At 38.1% G+C, this 18,891-nt stretch overlaps 1 protein-coding gene across 6 annotated transcripts in view; it reads left to right on the top strand.

Annotated features, from left to right (window-relative positions):
- The window catches only part of DAAM1 (dishevelled associated activator of morphogenesis 1), a 176,740-nt gene that overhangs the window by 102,583 nt on the left and 55,266 nt on the right, over positions 1–18,891 (top strand). For all 6 annotated transcript variants that reach the window (XM_004452468.3, XM_058293354.1, XM_058293353.2 and 3 more), the window contains exons 4-5: positions 13,933–14,004; positions 18,779–18,873. In XM_004452468.3, the coding sequence (XP_004452525.1) occupies positions 13,933–14,004; positions 18,779–18,873 (167 nt within the window). The remainder of the gene's footprint in view (positions 1–13,932; positions 14,005–18,778; positions 18,874–18,891) is intronic.

Below are 18,891 nucleotides of genomic sequence, written 5' to 3'. Positions count from 1 at the left end.
AAGCATTATACTGCAAATCATAAATACTCTTTGATTGTTTTCCCAAGAGTGGGTTACAGAACCTCAAAACCTGCTTTACAACATTCTGAAAGACTGGTCTGGTAGCAGCAAATCTGGTAGCAAGATGTGAGCAGCAAAGGCCACTGACACCACTGATTGGATTTCCACACTGCATAAGGGTTTAGTGATGTGTGTCCAAACATGTTAATTTACTCACCAGCTGGACCAAATTGTACCTGGGTCTTTAGCACTCTCTGGTGATATTTGGGTCAAGGATTTGACTCTTAACAAGCTATGTAGAAGTAATTTGTTTTAAGTCATTGTACATCTTTGTGTCATAGGCAAAGTGCCTTCCTTCAGGGTAATGTAATATTGTATCACTTCTGAAAGTAGTAGTTGGAGGACGTTTCTTTTTCCTTGTGATGAAAATGAGGAAAATTGTCATATAAAATCAGCTTCAGCTGTTGGAGTTGTACTGATTGAGATTTTTTACGCTTCAATCCTATTCTATGTTGTGAAGTGCTTTGCCAAAGAAATGACTTGTTAAAATAAACAAAGTAAATGCCTCATAGTTCCAGCAGTGGGATTGTAATGTCTTAACTCTTAGTTCTAAGTTAGGCTTGTGGCTGCTTTCTTGGATATACTGATACATGAAATGCATTTTCTTCCTGGATCCTGTAGTATATGACTTTTGAGATTTCATATGCTGTAAAATCAGCTGAGACTTTTTCAGAAAGAAGAGAATGTTGGAACAGAAGGTACCTCTGAGCTGACTCAGAAATACAGTTGTTTTCTTTAATCTTGAAGTTATATTGTTCCTTTTTCTTTGTGGTTGCTGCTGTTGTACACGGTGTGGTTCTCTTGAAAGAGACACTTTTCTGTTTTCTGGGGTGTGTGATTTGGGGGAGAACAGAAATGATAGCTGGCTGAGAAGTATTTCAAGCCTGGATTTGATGTGTTCTGTTTCATTTCAGGCCATCCAGAAATTTTTGGTGATTTTTTTTAAACCAATGTGAATAAAGTTTGTAATATGTAGAAAATATAAATGTAACATTTTATGCTACCGAGGAAATGTTTCAAAACATTTTTCCCCAGTGAAGCATCAGAGCGCTTATAGTTAATGTCTATTTCGAAGTTAGTCTCTTTTTACCATGATTAGAAGAGGGAGTGAAGTCTATAAATGGATATAGTTCTTTGTAGCTTTACTTGTAAACACTTGGATTCTGTTGTAAGAGTAAGTTCATGATCTTCTAAGATACTCAGCACTAAAGTTTGGAATTATCATTTAAGTCTAAGATCTGCTAAGTGCTTATGCCTCATATTCTTAGATTAACCATAAAGAGAACAGAGAGCTTTGCCCTTCTATTTATGTATCCCAACATCTAGAACAGTGTCCAGCCCATGATAAGGACACAGTAAGAATTTGTTAGATGAGTAAATAAAAGAAAAGGAAAGCAAATGATTTTTTCAATTAAGTTCAGCATTGTGGGTTTATGAGCATGATGAGAAGAGAGACTCTGTTCCTCTCCCGCCTTCAAGAAGCCCTACAGTCAGCAGTAGAGTGTTAATACTGCTGCTGAGTTAGGCTTTCTGCACAGGTATTTAGATTTTAAAAACCCACCATGCCCTGTGGGGGTTTAGAAGACCATGTGTTACTCTAACATGGCATTGGGCTCCATACCAAACTTTTAGGAAGCAGTAGTCAAGCCTTTCTGGATGGAGAGTCTAGACTCAACTGAGTTCACAGCTTTTTCAAGTGCAAGAAGTCTTAGAAGTACCCCAACTACTTGCCCAACAAATTCTTGGGAAAGACTGGGGACCAGGTTTACACTGGATATAAGGGAGTTGGTATGGAATGGTTAGGAACAGTGTAGTCTCAAGTTAGAGACTCAGTGATGCACAACTAGAAACCATTCCACACTGCATGGACAAGGCAACAGAAACACACTAAATTCAGATGAAGCAGTATGAAGTGGTCACAACTGGGTTGATGTTTTTGAGCAAGAGCTTTGCCTAAGCATATGCCCTTAGGTAATTTTGACACGAGGAAACTGGAGCAGGGTTAGTCATGCTGCTGACTTTCATGTTACACCTTCATAGATTGTATCCTCTTCAGCAAGGAATCACTAATCCAGCATCTCTTATTCTGCTAAACTGCATTTATATTGAAGTGGGGGGAAAAAAACTCAGCTGTGTCTCCACCTTTCATTGTCTTTTTACAAAATACATAAATTTGTTAATGATTCTTGTTCATTGAAATGCAAATTGTGTCTGATGCAGTTGATTTGCCCTTGTGGATCAATTTTGCATCCATATGTAAACTCTTCCCGGCATTCCTGATACTTACATGTTTTTGCCCTTTGAATTTCCATTTGAACTGTTTGTGACATCTTACCAATTCCCTCACAAATGAATGTTTGGTAAAAATCTTTAATGTATATTCATGTCATGATTTTACCTTTTAAAAATTATTCTTTATCAATATGGAATTTTAAACTTAGAGAATTGATAAAGAGGGGCTAACTTATTCTAATGATCTGAGATTTTAATTTTAGAATATTTTAGGTTGGAGTACACGATAAGGTAGTGGGAGGCCCTCTAGGGGAAAACATGGTATTTTATATCTTCCCTACTGGGTTTATCTTTGCACATAGTGCATGCATATGAGGGTGTGTTGAACTTACGAAAAATGTGAAATTTATTAATGATTTGAGGAAGAGGAAATTGTGCTGTATATAGTCAGTGGGGAATTTTTGGCTTGGTAAAGAGAAGACTTTATGAGGACATAATAGCTTTGCTCATATTGTTTAAATATTTGTGGATTGTTGTCCATAGCAGAAATTAGACTTACTCCTTGTAGTTCTCAAGGGTGAAATTAAGACCCCAAAATGGAAGTTACAAGGCAGGGTATGTTCATTCAGTATGAGGTGATTGAACTTTTTAACGATTAGTGAGTGTGCTGTTTTCAAAAGAGTGTGAACCTCTGAAAGCCTTCTCTTAAAGAGCAGAAGATCTATCCCTGCTAGTGACCTTACATAAGGGACCCTTGTAAGGAAGAACTTAGACTAGGTTATCTCTAAGGCCAAGGACCAGCTATAAAATCATAGAATAGCTTTCCTTAAAACATACAGATGTTTTATAACATCATGAAAAATGGGAAAGAAGTTTGCTCTTTTTCCATGATTCCAAATGCTAAATATGAAAGCCATTGTTATTGCAAGTCACCATTGAGTCCTTCAGAAAAATGACTGACATTCTGAGGCTTAGGAGGTGGTGTTGGATCTCCTGACAGATGAAGAAGCCACTGTTCTGTAACCATTGCTTATGTGGGCCCAACTGGATTTTGGTGACAGATGTATTTGATGTCTAATTGTGACCATAACCCAAGAATTTAACCAGTCCTGGCAGTCCCAGGGACCACATGGCTATCTTGAAATATGGCAGCATAGGAATCATTTTGTGAAACCAATTGCCTTCCTTTGGCAAGTTTCTGATTTAGGATATAGCTTTAGCCTACTCTTAGGAGTTGGAGGTAGGCATTGGAAGGACAGAGTAAAGTAGCAGTCTCAGGAACCCAGGTTTGTGGCATACTAGTTCTTCTCTTGCCAGTGAAAGAACAAGATAGAAAGGACTGGGGAGAAATACCAGGATTTAAAGGAGATAATGGTCTATGCTATTTAAAACAGTAAGGTTAAACTAATTCCAGGGAGCAGTAAGCTTGGCAAGAAAGTAGACTTTTCAGACATGGTAGGTCACTGATTCTTCTTTATAAAAAAAGTGCAGGTTACTGGGCAAGTAAGAAACATTTTGTGAGCTGATTATAATTTATAATTATGCCTTGTTGGAGGTGGAGTGGCTTTGGAGAAAGCAGAAAGCTTGGAAAATAATTGGTGACTAAGTTGTAGTTTTTATATGCTCTAGCCCTCTTGAGAGCCAAGCTTAGTCTAAGCACAGGGGTCAGCAACCTATGGCCAGTGGGCCAGATCTGACCAGTCACCTGTTCTTGTAAAGTTTTATTGGAACCCAGCAATGTTCATTCATTAATGATTGCTTTCACACAATGGCAAAGTCACGTAGTTGCAACAGATATATAGCTTGCGAAGCCTAAAATATTTATACTCTGGACCTTGACAGAAAAACTTTCCTCATTCCTGGTCTAGGAGATTGTATTAGACTTCATTTTGGCCATCTTCTAAGGAGAAAATATTCACATTGCTATTGAGTTGGAATGATAAGTTAGTTGTTATTGGCAAGGTCTCCTATAAATTTTTAAAAAATTTATTGAAATATATCACTCACATAAATATACATAAACAATAAGTGTATAGTAATAGTTGTGATCTTACGAAACAAATGTGTGTAACATCATACAGGACTCTTATTCCTCACCCTACCACCAATACCTTACATTGTTGTTAAACATTTTAAACTAATGATTAAAGAGCATTGTCAAAATATTACTACTAACCACAGTATTTTTTCCCAGCCCACCCATTATTATTATTGTCTTTGTATCATTTATATATGAACATACATAAACAATAAGTATATAGTAAAACTTGTGAACTTACAAAACAAACATGTATTAGCACCATATAGGGTTCCCATGCATTAACCTTCTACCAACACCTTGCATTGTCGTGAGACATTTGTTACAAATTATGAAAGAATATTGTCAAAATCTTACTACTAATTACAGTCCTTATCTTACATTTGATGTATTTTTCCCCAAACCTGCCTATTATTATTTTTTAAATATATTTTTCATGACAGAAGCTGTAAACTTATAAAACAATCATGCACATGTGCAGAATTCTCAAACAATACCCCTTTATCAAAACACCACACTGTGGTGGACCATTTGTTACAGATAAGATAATATCATCTGATAGTTACCACATCCATAGTGTACATTTGGCACACATTTTCCATACTGCCCCATTATCAACACAGTACATATCAACATAGTACATCTTTGGTATAGGTGCAAGAATATTATATTATTATTGCTAACCACAGTCCATAGATCACTCCAGTTGTATTTTTCCCATGCTTCTCCATATTCCCAGTACCCTGCAGTAGTGATGTACGTTTGCTCTAGCTCACAAAGGACACTCTTGTATGTGTACCATCAGCCACATTTCTCATCCATCTCTTAGTTTACTGTGCTATTCAGTTCCTAGATTATTCTCTAGCATTCTGTCAATTGGCATTTTCAGACTACCATTTTCAGCCACATCCCCATTTATAAACTACCTGTTACTTACTATGTGTTACCATCCACTCTATACATTTCCACACTTTTACAGTAAAGCTAATTAAAACTTCTACATACATTAAACATCAGTAGTCCATTTCAGTCCTTCTCTTATCTCCTTTAAGAACCCACCATCTACCACCAGGTCTTGAGGATATTTTCCTATAATTTCTTCTAAACACTTTATGGTTCTTGCCTTCATTTTTAGTTTTTTTCTCAATTTTGAATTAGTTTTTAGATAAGATGTGAGCTAGGAGTGCTCTTTCCTTCTTTTGGCTATGGATATCCTCTTCTTTCAGCACCATTTGTTGAATGGACTGTTCTGCCTGAACTGGGTGAGTTTGACAGGGTAGTCAAAAATCACTTGACCGTATGGGTGAGGGTCTGTTTCTGAACCATCAATTTGGCTCCATTGATCTATGTGTGTGTCTTTATGCCAGTGCCATGCTCTTTTTGCCACTGTGCTAAGTAATGTGATTTGAAGTCTGGAGATAAGGGTTTGCTTTTCCTTTTTAAGATGTTTCTGGCAATTCAGGACCCCTTACCCTTCCAAATAAATTTGATAATCATGTTTTCAATTTAAAAAAAACATTCTGGTGGATTTTTTTTATCAGGATTACATTGAATTTGTAAATCAATTTGAGTAGAATTGACATCTTAATGATATTTAGTTTTCCAATCCATGAGCATGGAATATTCTTTCAGTTATTTAGGCCTTTTTTGATTTCTTTTAGCATTGAGTTGTAGTTTTCCGAATATAAGTGCTTTACTTCATTGGTTAAATTTATTTCTATCTGGGTTTTATCTGTCCTATTTTATTTTTGCCACTCTTTTGACACTTTAAGTTACTTTTATTGATAAAATCTTCATTTCTAGACTCTCTTTCAGGCCTCTCTCTACTGTCTTTTCTTTTCAGGCTCTAGCATACCCTTTAGTATTCCCTGAAAATCTGGTTTCTTGCTTAGAAATTCTCTCATTTTCTGTTTATCTGTGAATATTCTAAACTCACCCTTATTTTTGAAAGAATTTTGCCGGATATAAGATTATTGGCTGGCAGTTTTTCTCTTGTAGTATCTTAAATATATCAGACCACTGTCTTCTTGCCTCCATGGTTTCTGGTGAGAAATCAGCACTTAATCTTTTGAGTATCCATGGTATGTTATGCATTGCTTTTCTCTTGCTATTCTCGGAATTCTCTGTTTGTCTTTGGCATTTTAAATTCTGATTAGTATGTGTCTTGGAGCTGGTCTATTTGAATTTTTTTCGGGTGGGAGTATGTTGTGCTTCTTGTACTTGGGTATCTATGTCCTTCAGTAGGGTTGGGAAATTTTCTACCATTATTTCTTCAAATATTGCTTCTGCCCCTTTTCCCTTCTTTTCTCCTTCTGGGACACCCGTGACACGTATGTTTACATGTCTTTTGCTGTCATTTAGTTCCCTGGGGCCTTGTTAAATTTTTCCATTCTTCACTTCATCTGTTCTTCTGTGTGTTTACTTTCAGAGGACATTCCTTCAAGCTCACCAATCCTTTCTTCTGCCTCCTCAAATATGTTATTATATGATTCCAATGTTTTTTTAAAATTCATTTATTGTGCCTTTCATTCCCATAAAATCTGCTATTTTTCTATGTATGCTTTCACATTCTTCTTTGTGCTCATCCAATGCCATCTTAATAGCCTTAATCTCTTTAGCCATCTTATTGAATTTATTAAGGAGATTTGTCTGAACATCTATGATTTGTTGTCTCAATTCCTTTATGTCGTCTGAAGGTTTATCTTTTTCCTTTAACTGGGCCATATCTTCCGTTTCTTGTGGATTGTAATTTTTTGTTGGTGTCTTGGCTTACAAGAGATTTATTCTGGGTGCAGTTTTTCTCTTTAATTTAGGCTTCCTACCTTTTTTCCCTTGCGGGTTGTGCAGTAGGGGCCAAGGATATAGATGGTGCTATAAGCTGTAGAGGCTCAAGGCCCCAAGGACCAGTGAAGCTTCTCCCAGCTTTCTCCTTTGCCAGGGATAGGGACAGAGTCACAGCTATGTGGGATAATCCAAGTCGTGCAGGCCTAGACTGTAGTTGCCCAGAGAGACTGATGAAGCTTCACCTCCCTTTCTCCCCTGCCTGGGTTGGGGATGGAGCTGCATGTATGGGCAGCAATTTATGCAGTGCAGGTCCAAGATGACCGCACTTGGCCCCAGTAGACTTCCAATGATTCAGTCTGTACAAGCCAAATGTACATGCAGTTACCTGGATAGGCTGGTGCAGGGACCACCAGCCTCCTCCCTGCCAGAGGTAGGGCTGAAGCCTAGGCTAGGGCTGCAGGCCAGTCTGCTAGGCTAGGGCTGCAGGCCAGCCTGGGCAAAAGAAACCAGTTCCTACTGTCACTGTGGTTTTTGGTCAGCCTGGCTTCCCCTCATGCTGGGGATGGCAGTCACTGGCCTCTGTCCGCATTGGACAGATTCATACCCTTAGCTGTTCTTAGGGTTATATCTTAGTCAGTCAAGTCTGCTAATCAGTAGCTAAAATCGGTGACCAATCGTCTCTCCTCCCCTGTTTTTGGGAAATGGAGCTTCCAGTTCTAGCCACAGAATAGCTTTCCAATATAGGATAATCACCTTCTTCTGTGGCTTGCCTTGTAATTTCCCAGAGGCTGCCACAGATCCCCCCAGCTTCTTCCTTGCCTGAGGTAGGATTGGGGCTTAAGCTTGAGCTGCACTCTGATCTTGATGGCAAGAAGCTGGTCCCTACCAGCACTGTGATTTTCAATCCGCCCTGTTTCCCCTCATGCCAGTAGTAGATTTAAGATGGCAGCTGCAGGCCTCTTTCTGACTTAGAAATGTTCAAACTTTAGCTGTTCTCAGGATTATACTTTAGCCTGCTGAATTTACTTATCAGTAGCTGAAGTTGGTGCCCAACTGTCTCTTCCTCCACTGTTTTTGGGAAGTGGAGCTTTCAATTCCAGTCACGGAACAGCTCCCAAAGCGGCTTGTGCCTCCAGTGGAGGATGGGCACTGGCCTCGGGGCGTGGCGTTCTCTACTTAGGAATCTTCTCTGCAGATGAACAGTTTCCTCCTTCCATTCCTTCAAGGATGTGGCAGGATGCTCTTCTGGTTCTGGAACCCTCAAACAGGTGCTTCAGCTTGCTCCAGATAGCTCTGGGTGTTTACTATGCTATAGCAGGAGCTGACTCTAGGAACACCTTACTCTGTCACCATCTTGCTAGTTGTCTCTAGTCTCCTATAAATTTTTTTTTTGTTTTCTATTCTACCTGCTCTCCTTTCCCGGTTGCTTCTACCCACTTTGGCATCTATTTCTCATCATTCACTTGAGTTAGGTGCCATACATCATGGGAACATAGTAGAATAAAATACTTTGGCCTATCAGCCCTTTTCTGTCGCCTTTTTTTCTTTGGTAAAAATTCTAGGTATAAAGTGAATTTTTAACATCTGTTGTATTCATTAGTATACAGGGGTCAGGCACATGAAATCCAAAATAGTAATGACAGTTTAATGCACTGGTTACTGTTTTGCTCATTAACAAGGGATAGAACTTCTGGATCCTGTACATGATCACAGTTAACATGTGTCTTCTAATTGCATTTTCTTTGCAAATGGAACAGACTTTATTAGTAGAACAGTTAGTTGCTTTTGGCCTGTAATGAAAATTATTAGAACATAATTTACTTTATATCACACTAAAATGATACCCTTTTGCTTTTGAGAATCATTTGGTTAATCCTTAATATGCCTCTTAATATTTTTTAGCTCGTGGCACTGTAATACATTGCTTGTAGCCAGTCTAGACAATGAAGAGTATCTTTCTGTCCTGGCAAGTGTTATCTAAGAACTTTGGTTTGCAACAGAACATATGGAGATTTATGGCATTAGTTGGCCAAGTGAATGCTGCTTCAGCCAGTGATATGTGGTCTAGTAAACAACCACAGAAACATCTTTTACAATTGATTGAGCTTTGTACAGCCTATTTTGGGCCTTACTGAGAGTGTCTTAAACTGAAGATTTGGACTGGAAAAACTCTTCCAGTACTTAAGTAGTATTTGGTTGGCAAATGATCGTATTAAAAATTTGTCTTGCAGTAATCTCCAAAGAGCTTTTTCTTACTTAAGACTTAGCTTTTTAATTGTACTATGAGTCCTACTTATATCAGTGAAAGAGTTCAGCTACTAACAAGAAATCATTTGCCTCACAAATTTCCAAATATGTGAGTGTGGAAATTTAGAAATTGTTTTGGCATGCTCCAGATACATAAATCTTAGCCCAAATCACACAACAATTACTGTGTCTGCATCAACAGTTGCTATTGGCGCCATAGGTGTTCCAGAATTGCCCACCCCCTGTTATCTTGAAAAGAAAGTAGCTATTGAAAAGAAATAAGTTTTGTAACTGAATCCGCAACTAACACTAATGATAAATATTGATGTTCAAAATTGGGATGTCAATCTAAGTAAGGTACACATGGTGTTGTCCATGAGATCCTACTATTAGAGTTATGTAGAATCTTAGGGTTTGCAGGGACTTTGGAAACAGTCTTTTCTCACGCTCTTGTTTTGGAGAGAAGGAAAATGAGGCCCAGAGATATTCAGACATGCCCCAGTGATACCAGTGGAATAAACCAAAAAGTTAGGTCTGGAATCATATCTTTGGATGGCCTATCTCGTCTTCTTTCTACCATCTCTCTAAAAATAAGTGACACTTGTAAATATTCTCAAAAGCCAATGATCAGTGTAGACCTTAATAACATAACCTATTTATACCAATCCAATTCTAATGCTCTAATAGACCTTCTATGGAGAGGCATATAAACATACATTTTTATAATACTTTAAAGAGGAAACAAAACTAGATTTCAACCTGGATTATCCATTCTTTAGACAGAATAAAACAGCACTTAATGTGAGTGTTAAGAGTTTGTGTTCCCATAGAGCAGCCTTCTCTAGGTGCTAAGTGTTACCAACAATCTATATTAAAAGAGGAGAAAATGTTAAAGAATAGAATGAAACAAATATTCTTACTTATTAGGGAAAGATTCTAATGGAATTGGTGAAGGTGGCAATCAGAAAATTAGGTGTGTGGTTGAGGAAGGTATTGTATACAATTCCAGTGTCTAGAACTGTTCAATGATAACAGCTAATTTTCAAATGCTCTTGAGAAATGCCCATGAAAATGGTCTTTCAGATGAGGTGGATAATGGATGTGGGGAATTAGTTAGGGGAAAGCTTTAAGGGCTGTCTGTATGCAAATATGTGATAGATAAAGGCATTGCTATAGAGGCAGAAGAGTTCCAACAGAAGAAAATTAGCCGGCAAGGGGCTTCAGGTGACCCAGGGTAAGATAGCAAGCCTTTAAAATAATGTTCAGAAAAGTTGAATGTTGCACAAATAGCAAGAGCCTTAGGGAAAGATGAACTCATGTTTGGCTACTAGTCATGCTTGAGTTCTGTTATGGTAAAGTGGGTTAAAAGTGAAGGCTAGCTTTGCATTTAATGTGCATTGCTTGTGATTAAATTATGAGGACTAATCTTAGGAAAGTGGTTGCTCTTATTCTTTCCTGCTGCCTCTGAATTTCCAGCAGTATGACCTTTGGCAGCTAGTCTGACTTCTCTCTCTCTGGTTCCTCTTCAGTAAATTGTATATAATCTCATAGGGTAGATTAAATAAAGAGTACAGTGCTTAGACACATAGTAAGTTATGTAAGTGCTGGATATTGCTGTTGCTTCCATTACAAATAGTACAATTTATAAAATCTTGTATATTTTCCCACTTGTTTCCCTAGAACAAATAAACAGAATTGAGATAGATAGCTCAAAGAATAAATAGTACATGCTAGATCCTTCCTATTACGTGGAACCTAGTTGCCCTCCAGGAAGATTATACCTTGCACTTTTTTCAGCAGTTTCCTATGGCCTTTTTAGGAGAGAGTGCCCCTTTGACATATCTTAGTGCCTGGTGCTTTTTATGAATCTGCAAGAAAACAATTGCATTCATCTCTTTCTGATATGTACCTTTGTAGAAATATAGACTAACAGCCACACAAGTAGAAGGAAAGAGGTGATTCACAGATATGAATTTCACTTGGCTATTATAACAGCACACACCCATATATAGAAGGACCATGGTCATACAGGGGAAACCGGAGATGCACTGCCAAAATGAAGTCTGAGGATCACTCCCCAGTAATACTGGGATAGTGATAACTATTAGTACATTTACACGGTGCTTTCACATATATTAGCTCATTTGATTTTCTCAGCACCAGGGCATGTGAAATAAAACAAAGCTTTTTTATGTTTATTTTGACAACAGTATCTTGGTTTACCCTTAATCTATTTACATTATTATGACATTGTCAAAGTGCAAAGATTTCTCTTAATCTATTAGATTAGTATCTTCAGTTTCTAAATGATCTCCATTCTGTAACCATGACTATTAAGCTTACAACAGACAGGCTGTCATGGGACTTTGGACATGGGACTTGATTTTAGTTTTGGAAATTTGCCCTAGTTTGAAGTATAGAAAGATCTGGCACTTTTTAATTTCATTATATATAGAGAAAGGTTCAAATACCATTGTGTGTCACTGTGGGTTTTGACTTGTTAAACACATTGGTAACAGTGAGGTTTTGCTAACTTTAATACTCCAGTTTAAGAGGAGAGGGGGTTTCAACATTTACACTGCCACTATAGCTCTTTTATTAGCATGTTAAATTATAATCAAGGGCTGTTCCAAAAGCTCATCAGATTTCCTAAACTGTTTAAAACCGGGGAAGTGTAATACAGTCCAACTTCAAAGTCACTGCTGTGGCCCTTCATCTGGCTTGTTCAATCTCCAGATGAAATTTATGCAACTACCTTAGTTCAGGTATCAGTTACTGCTGGCTTTTAAGGCACTATAAGCAATAGTTATTTTGTCCCCTTTTCTTAACTACTTTAAAAATAATTTTGAAATGTCTTTTATATCACCTGAGTAGACCTGCCTGGGAAGATTTGCTTAGAGAAAATATTTTTTGAGGTAAAGTTTAAGACTGAAATTAAAAGCACTACCTTGAAACCACTATCCCAAGGATTGGGATTCTGATCCCAATAAAGAGAGCTCTCTGCTCTATTTTCACTAACAAAATAGGTAGTAAATACTTCCTTGTCAGGGAGCAGCTTCATAAACCTGGCACATCTTCTCGAGCCGGCCAGGGGAAATAAGCAGACCAGGGGTTATACTTAGTTATACTATACTAAGTATACTAAGTATACTAAGTATACTAAGATGCTCTCTGAATGGGAAGCTAGAGAATAGCATAAATTTTCCTTTTCGAACAACATCAAGTCTGATCACATAAATGACTCGAGGGCGCATGGGCTTGCAAACATGCATGCAGACATCCGACAACAGTGTCATCTTCTGATGGGATTGATCATCCTGTGAAGTAGAGACCACAGTTGCCTTGATTTTAGAAGTATAGGTCAGGCTGGCACAGATCTCCCATCCACAGGAGCCCTGGGTACTATCTGGCTCCAGAGTATTAAAGTTAGGTTTGAAAGTCACAAGACTGGCTAGTGTGGTTTAGGGATCAGTTCCCAAATTCCTTGGGCTTCTGCTCTTTTCACCTTAAACTCACTGCATTTTTTTAATCTCCCCCCCGCCCCCGACTTTCTTTTCACATGCTGTCTGCTCTCTGTCCATTTTACTGTACTTTGTTCTGTGTCTGTATTTATTTGTTTTCCCTTCCCCCCTTGCGGCTTGCTTGCTGCCTGCTCTCTGTGTTCATTCACTGCCGGCTCCTCTGTGTTCTTGCTTGTCGCCCTTCTTTTTTTGTTGCATGACCTTTGCTGAGTCAGCTCTTCGTGGCGTCTGTGGGCCGGTGGTGCTACGCAGCGTGCGGGCGAGGCTGCCTTCACAAGGAAGCCTTGGGAGGCGAACCCAGGGCTCCCATATGGTAGACGGGAGCTCATCTGATTGAGCCACAGCCGCTTCCCGACTCACTGCATTTTTAAGCCAGACTTCCAAGCTACCATATCAAGAGAGCTGTGACTAGGACTGAGTGTTCATTTTACTACCTTCCACTCAATGTCAGGCTTTATTCTACCTCTCATATGAAGCAGGGTGTAGTTTGGGCCACATCAATGAAATTCTTCTTCAAAACCTTTACTGTCTGTAAGAGTCTGAACAACCTCATTAAGAAAGTCTGATTAACAACTGGCTGTTTCCTGTGGTCTTTCTAAAGGCAAGTTTCCTTCTCCTGAGGGTTTTATCTGGATGTGTAGACCAGCAGTACTATCTCCTCAGTGCAGTAGAGGACCTAGACATGGTTGTCCCTCACACCAGACTAGGTGCCTTTCCCAGTGTTGGTATGTCTCTGAAGGAAAACAACTTTATATCACAGTGTGGCTAAGTTTCCACTTAAATTCCCCTTGGTTCTTGGTTTAAAAAGTGTCCCCTTTTTCACACCTAACTTGGACTTCAGGACTTTCTCTGGAAATTGGATCAGGAAGGACCACCCTAGTCAAGTGGGCATTCTAATGGTATAAAAGCAACATTTAAAAATAAATATCTCCCATGATGGTGTCTTTTAATGGTTTATGTGAGCCATTGTCTATGTGCTCTGGAAGTGTGATGTGCTTGTCTGTTGTGTGTATACATCTGCTAGTATTTCACTTTTTTCTTTCCTTTTAGGACCAGGAAGAAAATAAGGGAGCTACAAGTTGGCCTGAATTCTACATAGATCAGCTTAATTCCATGGCTGCTGTAGGTATACTTTATGTTCTATGACACACAGTTTAAAATGTTAAGTCTAGTTCAAAGTACACAGTTGCACCATAAATTCACTTGAGTAAGACCTACCAAATGTCATTACCTTTCCAAATTCCAGTCCAAGTATGCTCAGTGTTGGAAAAGGGGGGACAGGAGAGTACTTGGCAAAATGATTTTTCCAATATGTTTTAAATAAAATCAACACACACTAAAATATAAGTGAGTTTAATGTTATAAGAGGAAATATCATCTTAAATCTGACTTGTGTTCAACTTTAACTTGCAATCGCTCTCACTGATCATTTGGAGCTTTGCTACAGCAGCACTGTTCTAAAAGTTAATATCACTGAAAAATAGTATGATTAAATGATTCATCCTATCAGGATGTTTCTCCCATTGTCTTTCTTACTGGAAGTTTGGTTAGTTCCTGGGTTCTTGAGAACACTGGGTTGCTCTTGTACTCATACATTACAATATTGCTATCAGTGAGCACACTGACGATTTTGTCAAACCATTAGATTCAACTTTGAGTTCATAACATTGAAGTAGATGATAGTTTCCATGATAGATTTCTCCACCTTTCTTTCCTGACTTCACCAGATGCTTTATGGAGAATAACTGTGTTTCTTATCACTGAAGCAAACATTTCAGGTTGTCAAATATTTTGCAAAAGTTAAAAACTTACTAGAATATGTCAATCATTTACATTTTTGGTAAACTTTAGAGGCCTTGACTTGTAATAACTCCCTCTTTTCTATCTTTTTCTTTGAAGATGCTTTCTTTGCTCTCATACAATGAATAATAAATAGTCGGGTAAATGTGAACAGGGTTAGATAAGTTATAGAAGAAACTGCATACGTTTTTGCTCCCAGGGTTTCTAGTCTAAAAATCACAACAGAAAAGAACAGAAAATAACCAGCAAATCCTTTGCACACAAAGCAGCCTACACAATGTCAAAGATGAGAAAAGGGTCATCTCAGCATTTGTATGAATATACTAATAGAATGTGAGATTTGTGATGACCATTAGGGATTTTCTATGCATCCATCTAAGCAATAATAATTTAGAGACATTTACATCTAAAGGCTATCTGTTTTCTGAATTCTTGCTTCTGGCTGTTAGGTGGAGAGGAAAAAAAGGAATGATCAGGCAGTCTTTGTAATTAATTCAGCATTGTTTGATGTCTAACAAGGGAAGTTGCCTCTTTGTTAATGATATATAAATGCAGAGGAACAAAGTACTATGGATTTTTCCTTTCTTCAAATTTTGGAGCAGTTAAATTAATCTGTCCTTCCAGACTGAATCTATGCCTTGTCTGGAGTAGACCTCGCTCATTCCTTCATAGAAGGTCTGTGATGTGCTAGTACACAGTACTTTCGTAAGAAACTCCATTTTCCTCCATCTGTATCCTTGGACAACTCTTTATACATTCTTGAGTTGCCTACATTTTAACTGTATTTGGAGCCTAATCCAAAGCTCTTCCCAAGAGTATCTCATGCTATTAAATTGTCAATCACTTTGCTAGCCTTTATGTGTTAAATCTAACAAAGCTTCCTAATGCTCCTATAAAGACTGAGCCAGTATCTTTTCGAGGGTCAAAAGTAAAAGGGATTACCAGTCAATTAATGAAACCTCAAAACTCCTATAGCTGTAAAGGAACAAGGAGACCTGATGAGACCAGAAACTCTATGTTGGGTTTTCTATTTTTCTCACTATATTCACTGTCACCTTCCTCTTCCCATAGTGCTGGTTACTATCTCTGATAACTGTCACAGAATTCATGACAACACACAGCAGAACTCTTATGAGACATTGTCCCAGAGGATTGGAAGGATACAGAATTCCTCCAGATCCTTTCATGGCTCTCTGCTTAAGGAATTGTTGAAGGGGCATTGATCCATACTATCATTATCCACAGCAGCAGCAGCATAAACAACAGCTCCTGCTTATTGAGTGGAATACATGTAATAGGCAGCGTAACAGGCACTTTACATGTTTTTAATCCTTACAAACTGCTTAGGTTATAAGTGTTACTTATAAATAAGGAATCAGAGACCTAGAGAAAAGTCACCAAGGTCATCTAATTAGGAAGTGGTAGAGCTGGAATTATTAACCTGTTTGACCCCAGAGACTCCTTTCCAATTTACCTCGCACTAATTGGGGTTTTAAAACCCTGTGGTACATAAAAGATGCCTGATGATTCCACCCCCACCCCCCAAGGCCTACCAAGGGGGGGGGGGCGGGGGGGGGCAGGCATCTGTTTTCTTTAAGGCCATCAGAATTTGATGAATAGTTCAGGTGGAAAACTGCAGCACTGACTGTTCTGTGAAGCCGTTTGTGGAACAAGTTCAGTTACTTTACGTAAGCCTCATAACAAGAATGCTTTGTTCTTTAAAGGACCCCTGAGTGATCTGTTGGCTTTTAAAGAGTGCAGCCTAACAGGTTTGAGAAGGACCTGGGCTTTCTTTGTATGTGGCTTCTCAATGGAATCTCAAGGAGGAGGGACGTGAGGTGAAGTCCAGTGTGCTTGTTGGACTGGCTTATTAATTTCACACAAATGAAATATGTAAAACAGGAGTTTAGTGCCAGATTCCCATCACAAATGATTTCTGTACCCGGTTTGTGCACATCTGTCAGACCTGCACACTCCAGTGTATATACACTTCAGCAGCTTTGACCAGAAACTCCCTTAGCCGGCTGTGCGTGACCTTACCCACTTAACATGTGAGCAGGTATTTAGTGAAAGTGCAGGCTACCCCAAGGCCTATATGCCAGGCTGCATACTAGATGTTTGCCATTGCATGTCATCTCCAGAAATTGCAAACATGTCCCCATTTCACTAAAATGTGAAACTTGAAAACTTGAGATGTTATATAAAATATTTTATTTTAAAAAGTCACAAGAATGTCAGGTTCATTCACATATTCTCAGTTTCCTCAGTACAACCGTAGAAGGAAATCTAATTGTAAGTCACATAGAGAAAAGGGTATAGTCTTTTCTGTTTTGAGAAAGAAGATAAAGCTCCAGTCTTATATTAGGAAAAGAAATTCCAGTTAACTTTTCTTTGACATTTCATAAATCTCCCAACTCTACTAAGGAGAGACTTAATGTAGTCTGCCTTTTCTAAATGATGTTCCACCCTCTGTGAGATTGTTGAAAGAATAAATACAAGTATCTTTTTTTAGTATTAGTGATCCACAATAAGAAATGTGTGCAATATTGAATTTTTGGATAGTTTTGTGTAATTAAGTTTACGTACAAGGAATGGTATTTATGGAAGACTTGATTCTGAGCTACAGATTCAAAGTGATTGCTTAAAAGTCTAAACTAGTTCAGCTGCACCATAAGAGATTAAATGTACTTTGCTGGATTTGTGCTGAATTTTCCAGTAGATGGGTCTCATGGAGCCGTGATGGAATTCATTGCTATTTCTGCATGCATCTTCTTCCCCAGTCATTCTCTAGTGACAGCTGTCCAGATGCATCACCAGCAAGATGGCAGCTTTAGCAGAAATGATAACAACTTTTAAAAAGCAAAAGAGTCTACTGATTTCTATTTCAGTTGTCACAAATGATACTGATATACTCCTTTGCCTTGGGCTCTACCCTCCTCATTGTATAGTCAGATTTAGGTTTTAGTATTGACTTAAAAAATTTAGTAAAGAACCGAATTTATTTTTAATACTGTCATCTCAGTCTTTTCCCCAACCAAGTATGCTATCAAAATTAGTAACAGGTATAAAGACTGAGACTAGATGAACATGTGATGAGAGTAGGTTGAAGGAAAGAAGCCAATAGCTCCATGGGTGGAGAATGCCGGGACCATAAAGGCTGGCAATACTTTTAAATACAATTAGGTCATCATGAAATGAATGGGAATGGAAAAGAATTTTTTAAAACAAATCTATAAATCTTACTAACATTTCTGATTTTATAAATACATCGTAATTTTGGACTAAATCCATCAACTGAGATCTGCTTACCTAGACCCTTCCTCTCAGCACCGTCTGCAGAGCTGCAGTAGCAGCATTGCCTGGAAACTTGTCAGAAACATTTCAACCATTGGGAACCATCCCAACATACTGAATCAGAATCTGCATTTAACAAGATTCCCAGGTGATTCATATCCACATGAAAGTATGAGAGGCAGTGCTGTAGCAGATGCCCAGATGGGGTGGTGCACACAAACTCACACGCACACACCTTCAATCCTACTTTTCAAATGATGCTGAATCATTTCTACAAGTTAAGTATTTTGCTCTAAAGTCCATCTTAGTATCAGGTCCAATTTAATTATTCCTCTTAAAAAATTATTTGATGTAACAAAATCCATTTGGTCCTATTATATACTTTTGACTGAGGGATGGGAGAAGTAGAGTGGGAAGATTGCTGCTGCTTGTCTCCTCTGTTTAATAGTGTCATTAACTTTAATTGTCAAAGTGGCTATTCAACCACATGTCTAATCTTTGTATCAAATATAAATAGTAATATCTACATCAGAGCATAGTTTTATAGGTAAGTTAATATCTGTTTACTAAGATTTCTAAATTTCCTTAAAGCCATATTTGAAATTTAAAAGAATATGTAGTGGAGAAAACAAATTTATAAAAGTCTTGGTGCTGTTGGTGTACATTTTGACTTGTAGTAAATCTTTATTGGTGGTTTATTTGAACTAAAAGTGAGAGTAGCATGTAATCTCTGGGATTGTCTTGTTTGTGCCATAATTTTAAAAAACAATTTGAGAAAATAACTTCAGTTTTCTCTGTGTAGAGAAAATCTCTTCTGGCTTTAGAGAAGGAAGAAGAAGAAGAAAGAAGTAAAACTATAGAGAGTTTGAAGACAGCTCTAAGGACAAAACCAATGAGGTAATTCTGTTCTCAGCT

Source organism: Dasypus novemcinctus, chromosome 3 (genome assembly GCF_030445035.2).
Source record: "Dasypus novemcinctus isolate mDasNov1 chromosome 3, mDasNov1.1.hap2, whole genome shotgun sequence".
NCBI classification, from domain to species: domain Eukaryota; kingdom Metazoa; phylum Chordata; class Mammalia; order Cingulata; family Dasypodidae; genus Dasypus; species Dasypus novemcinctus.
The sequence above is the reverse complement of the archived record's forward strand: the minus strand, read 5'-3'. Positions and strand labels throughout refer to the sequence as shown.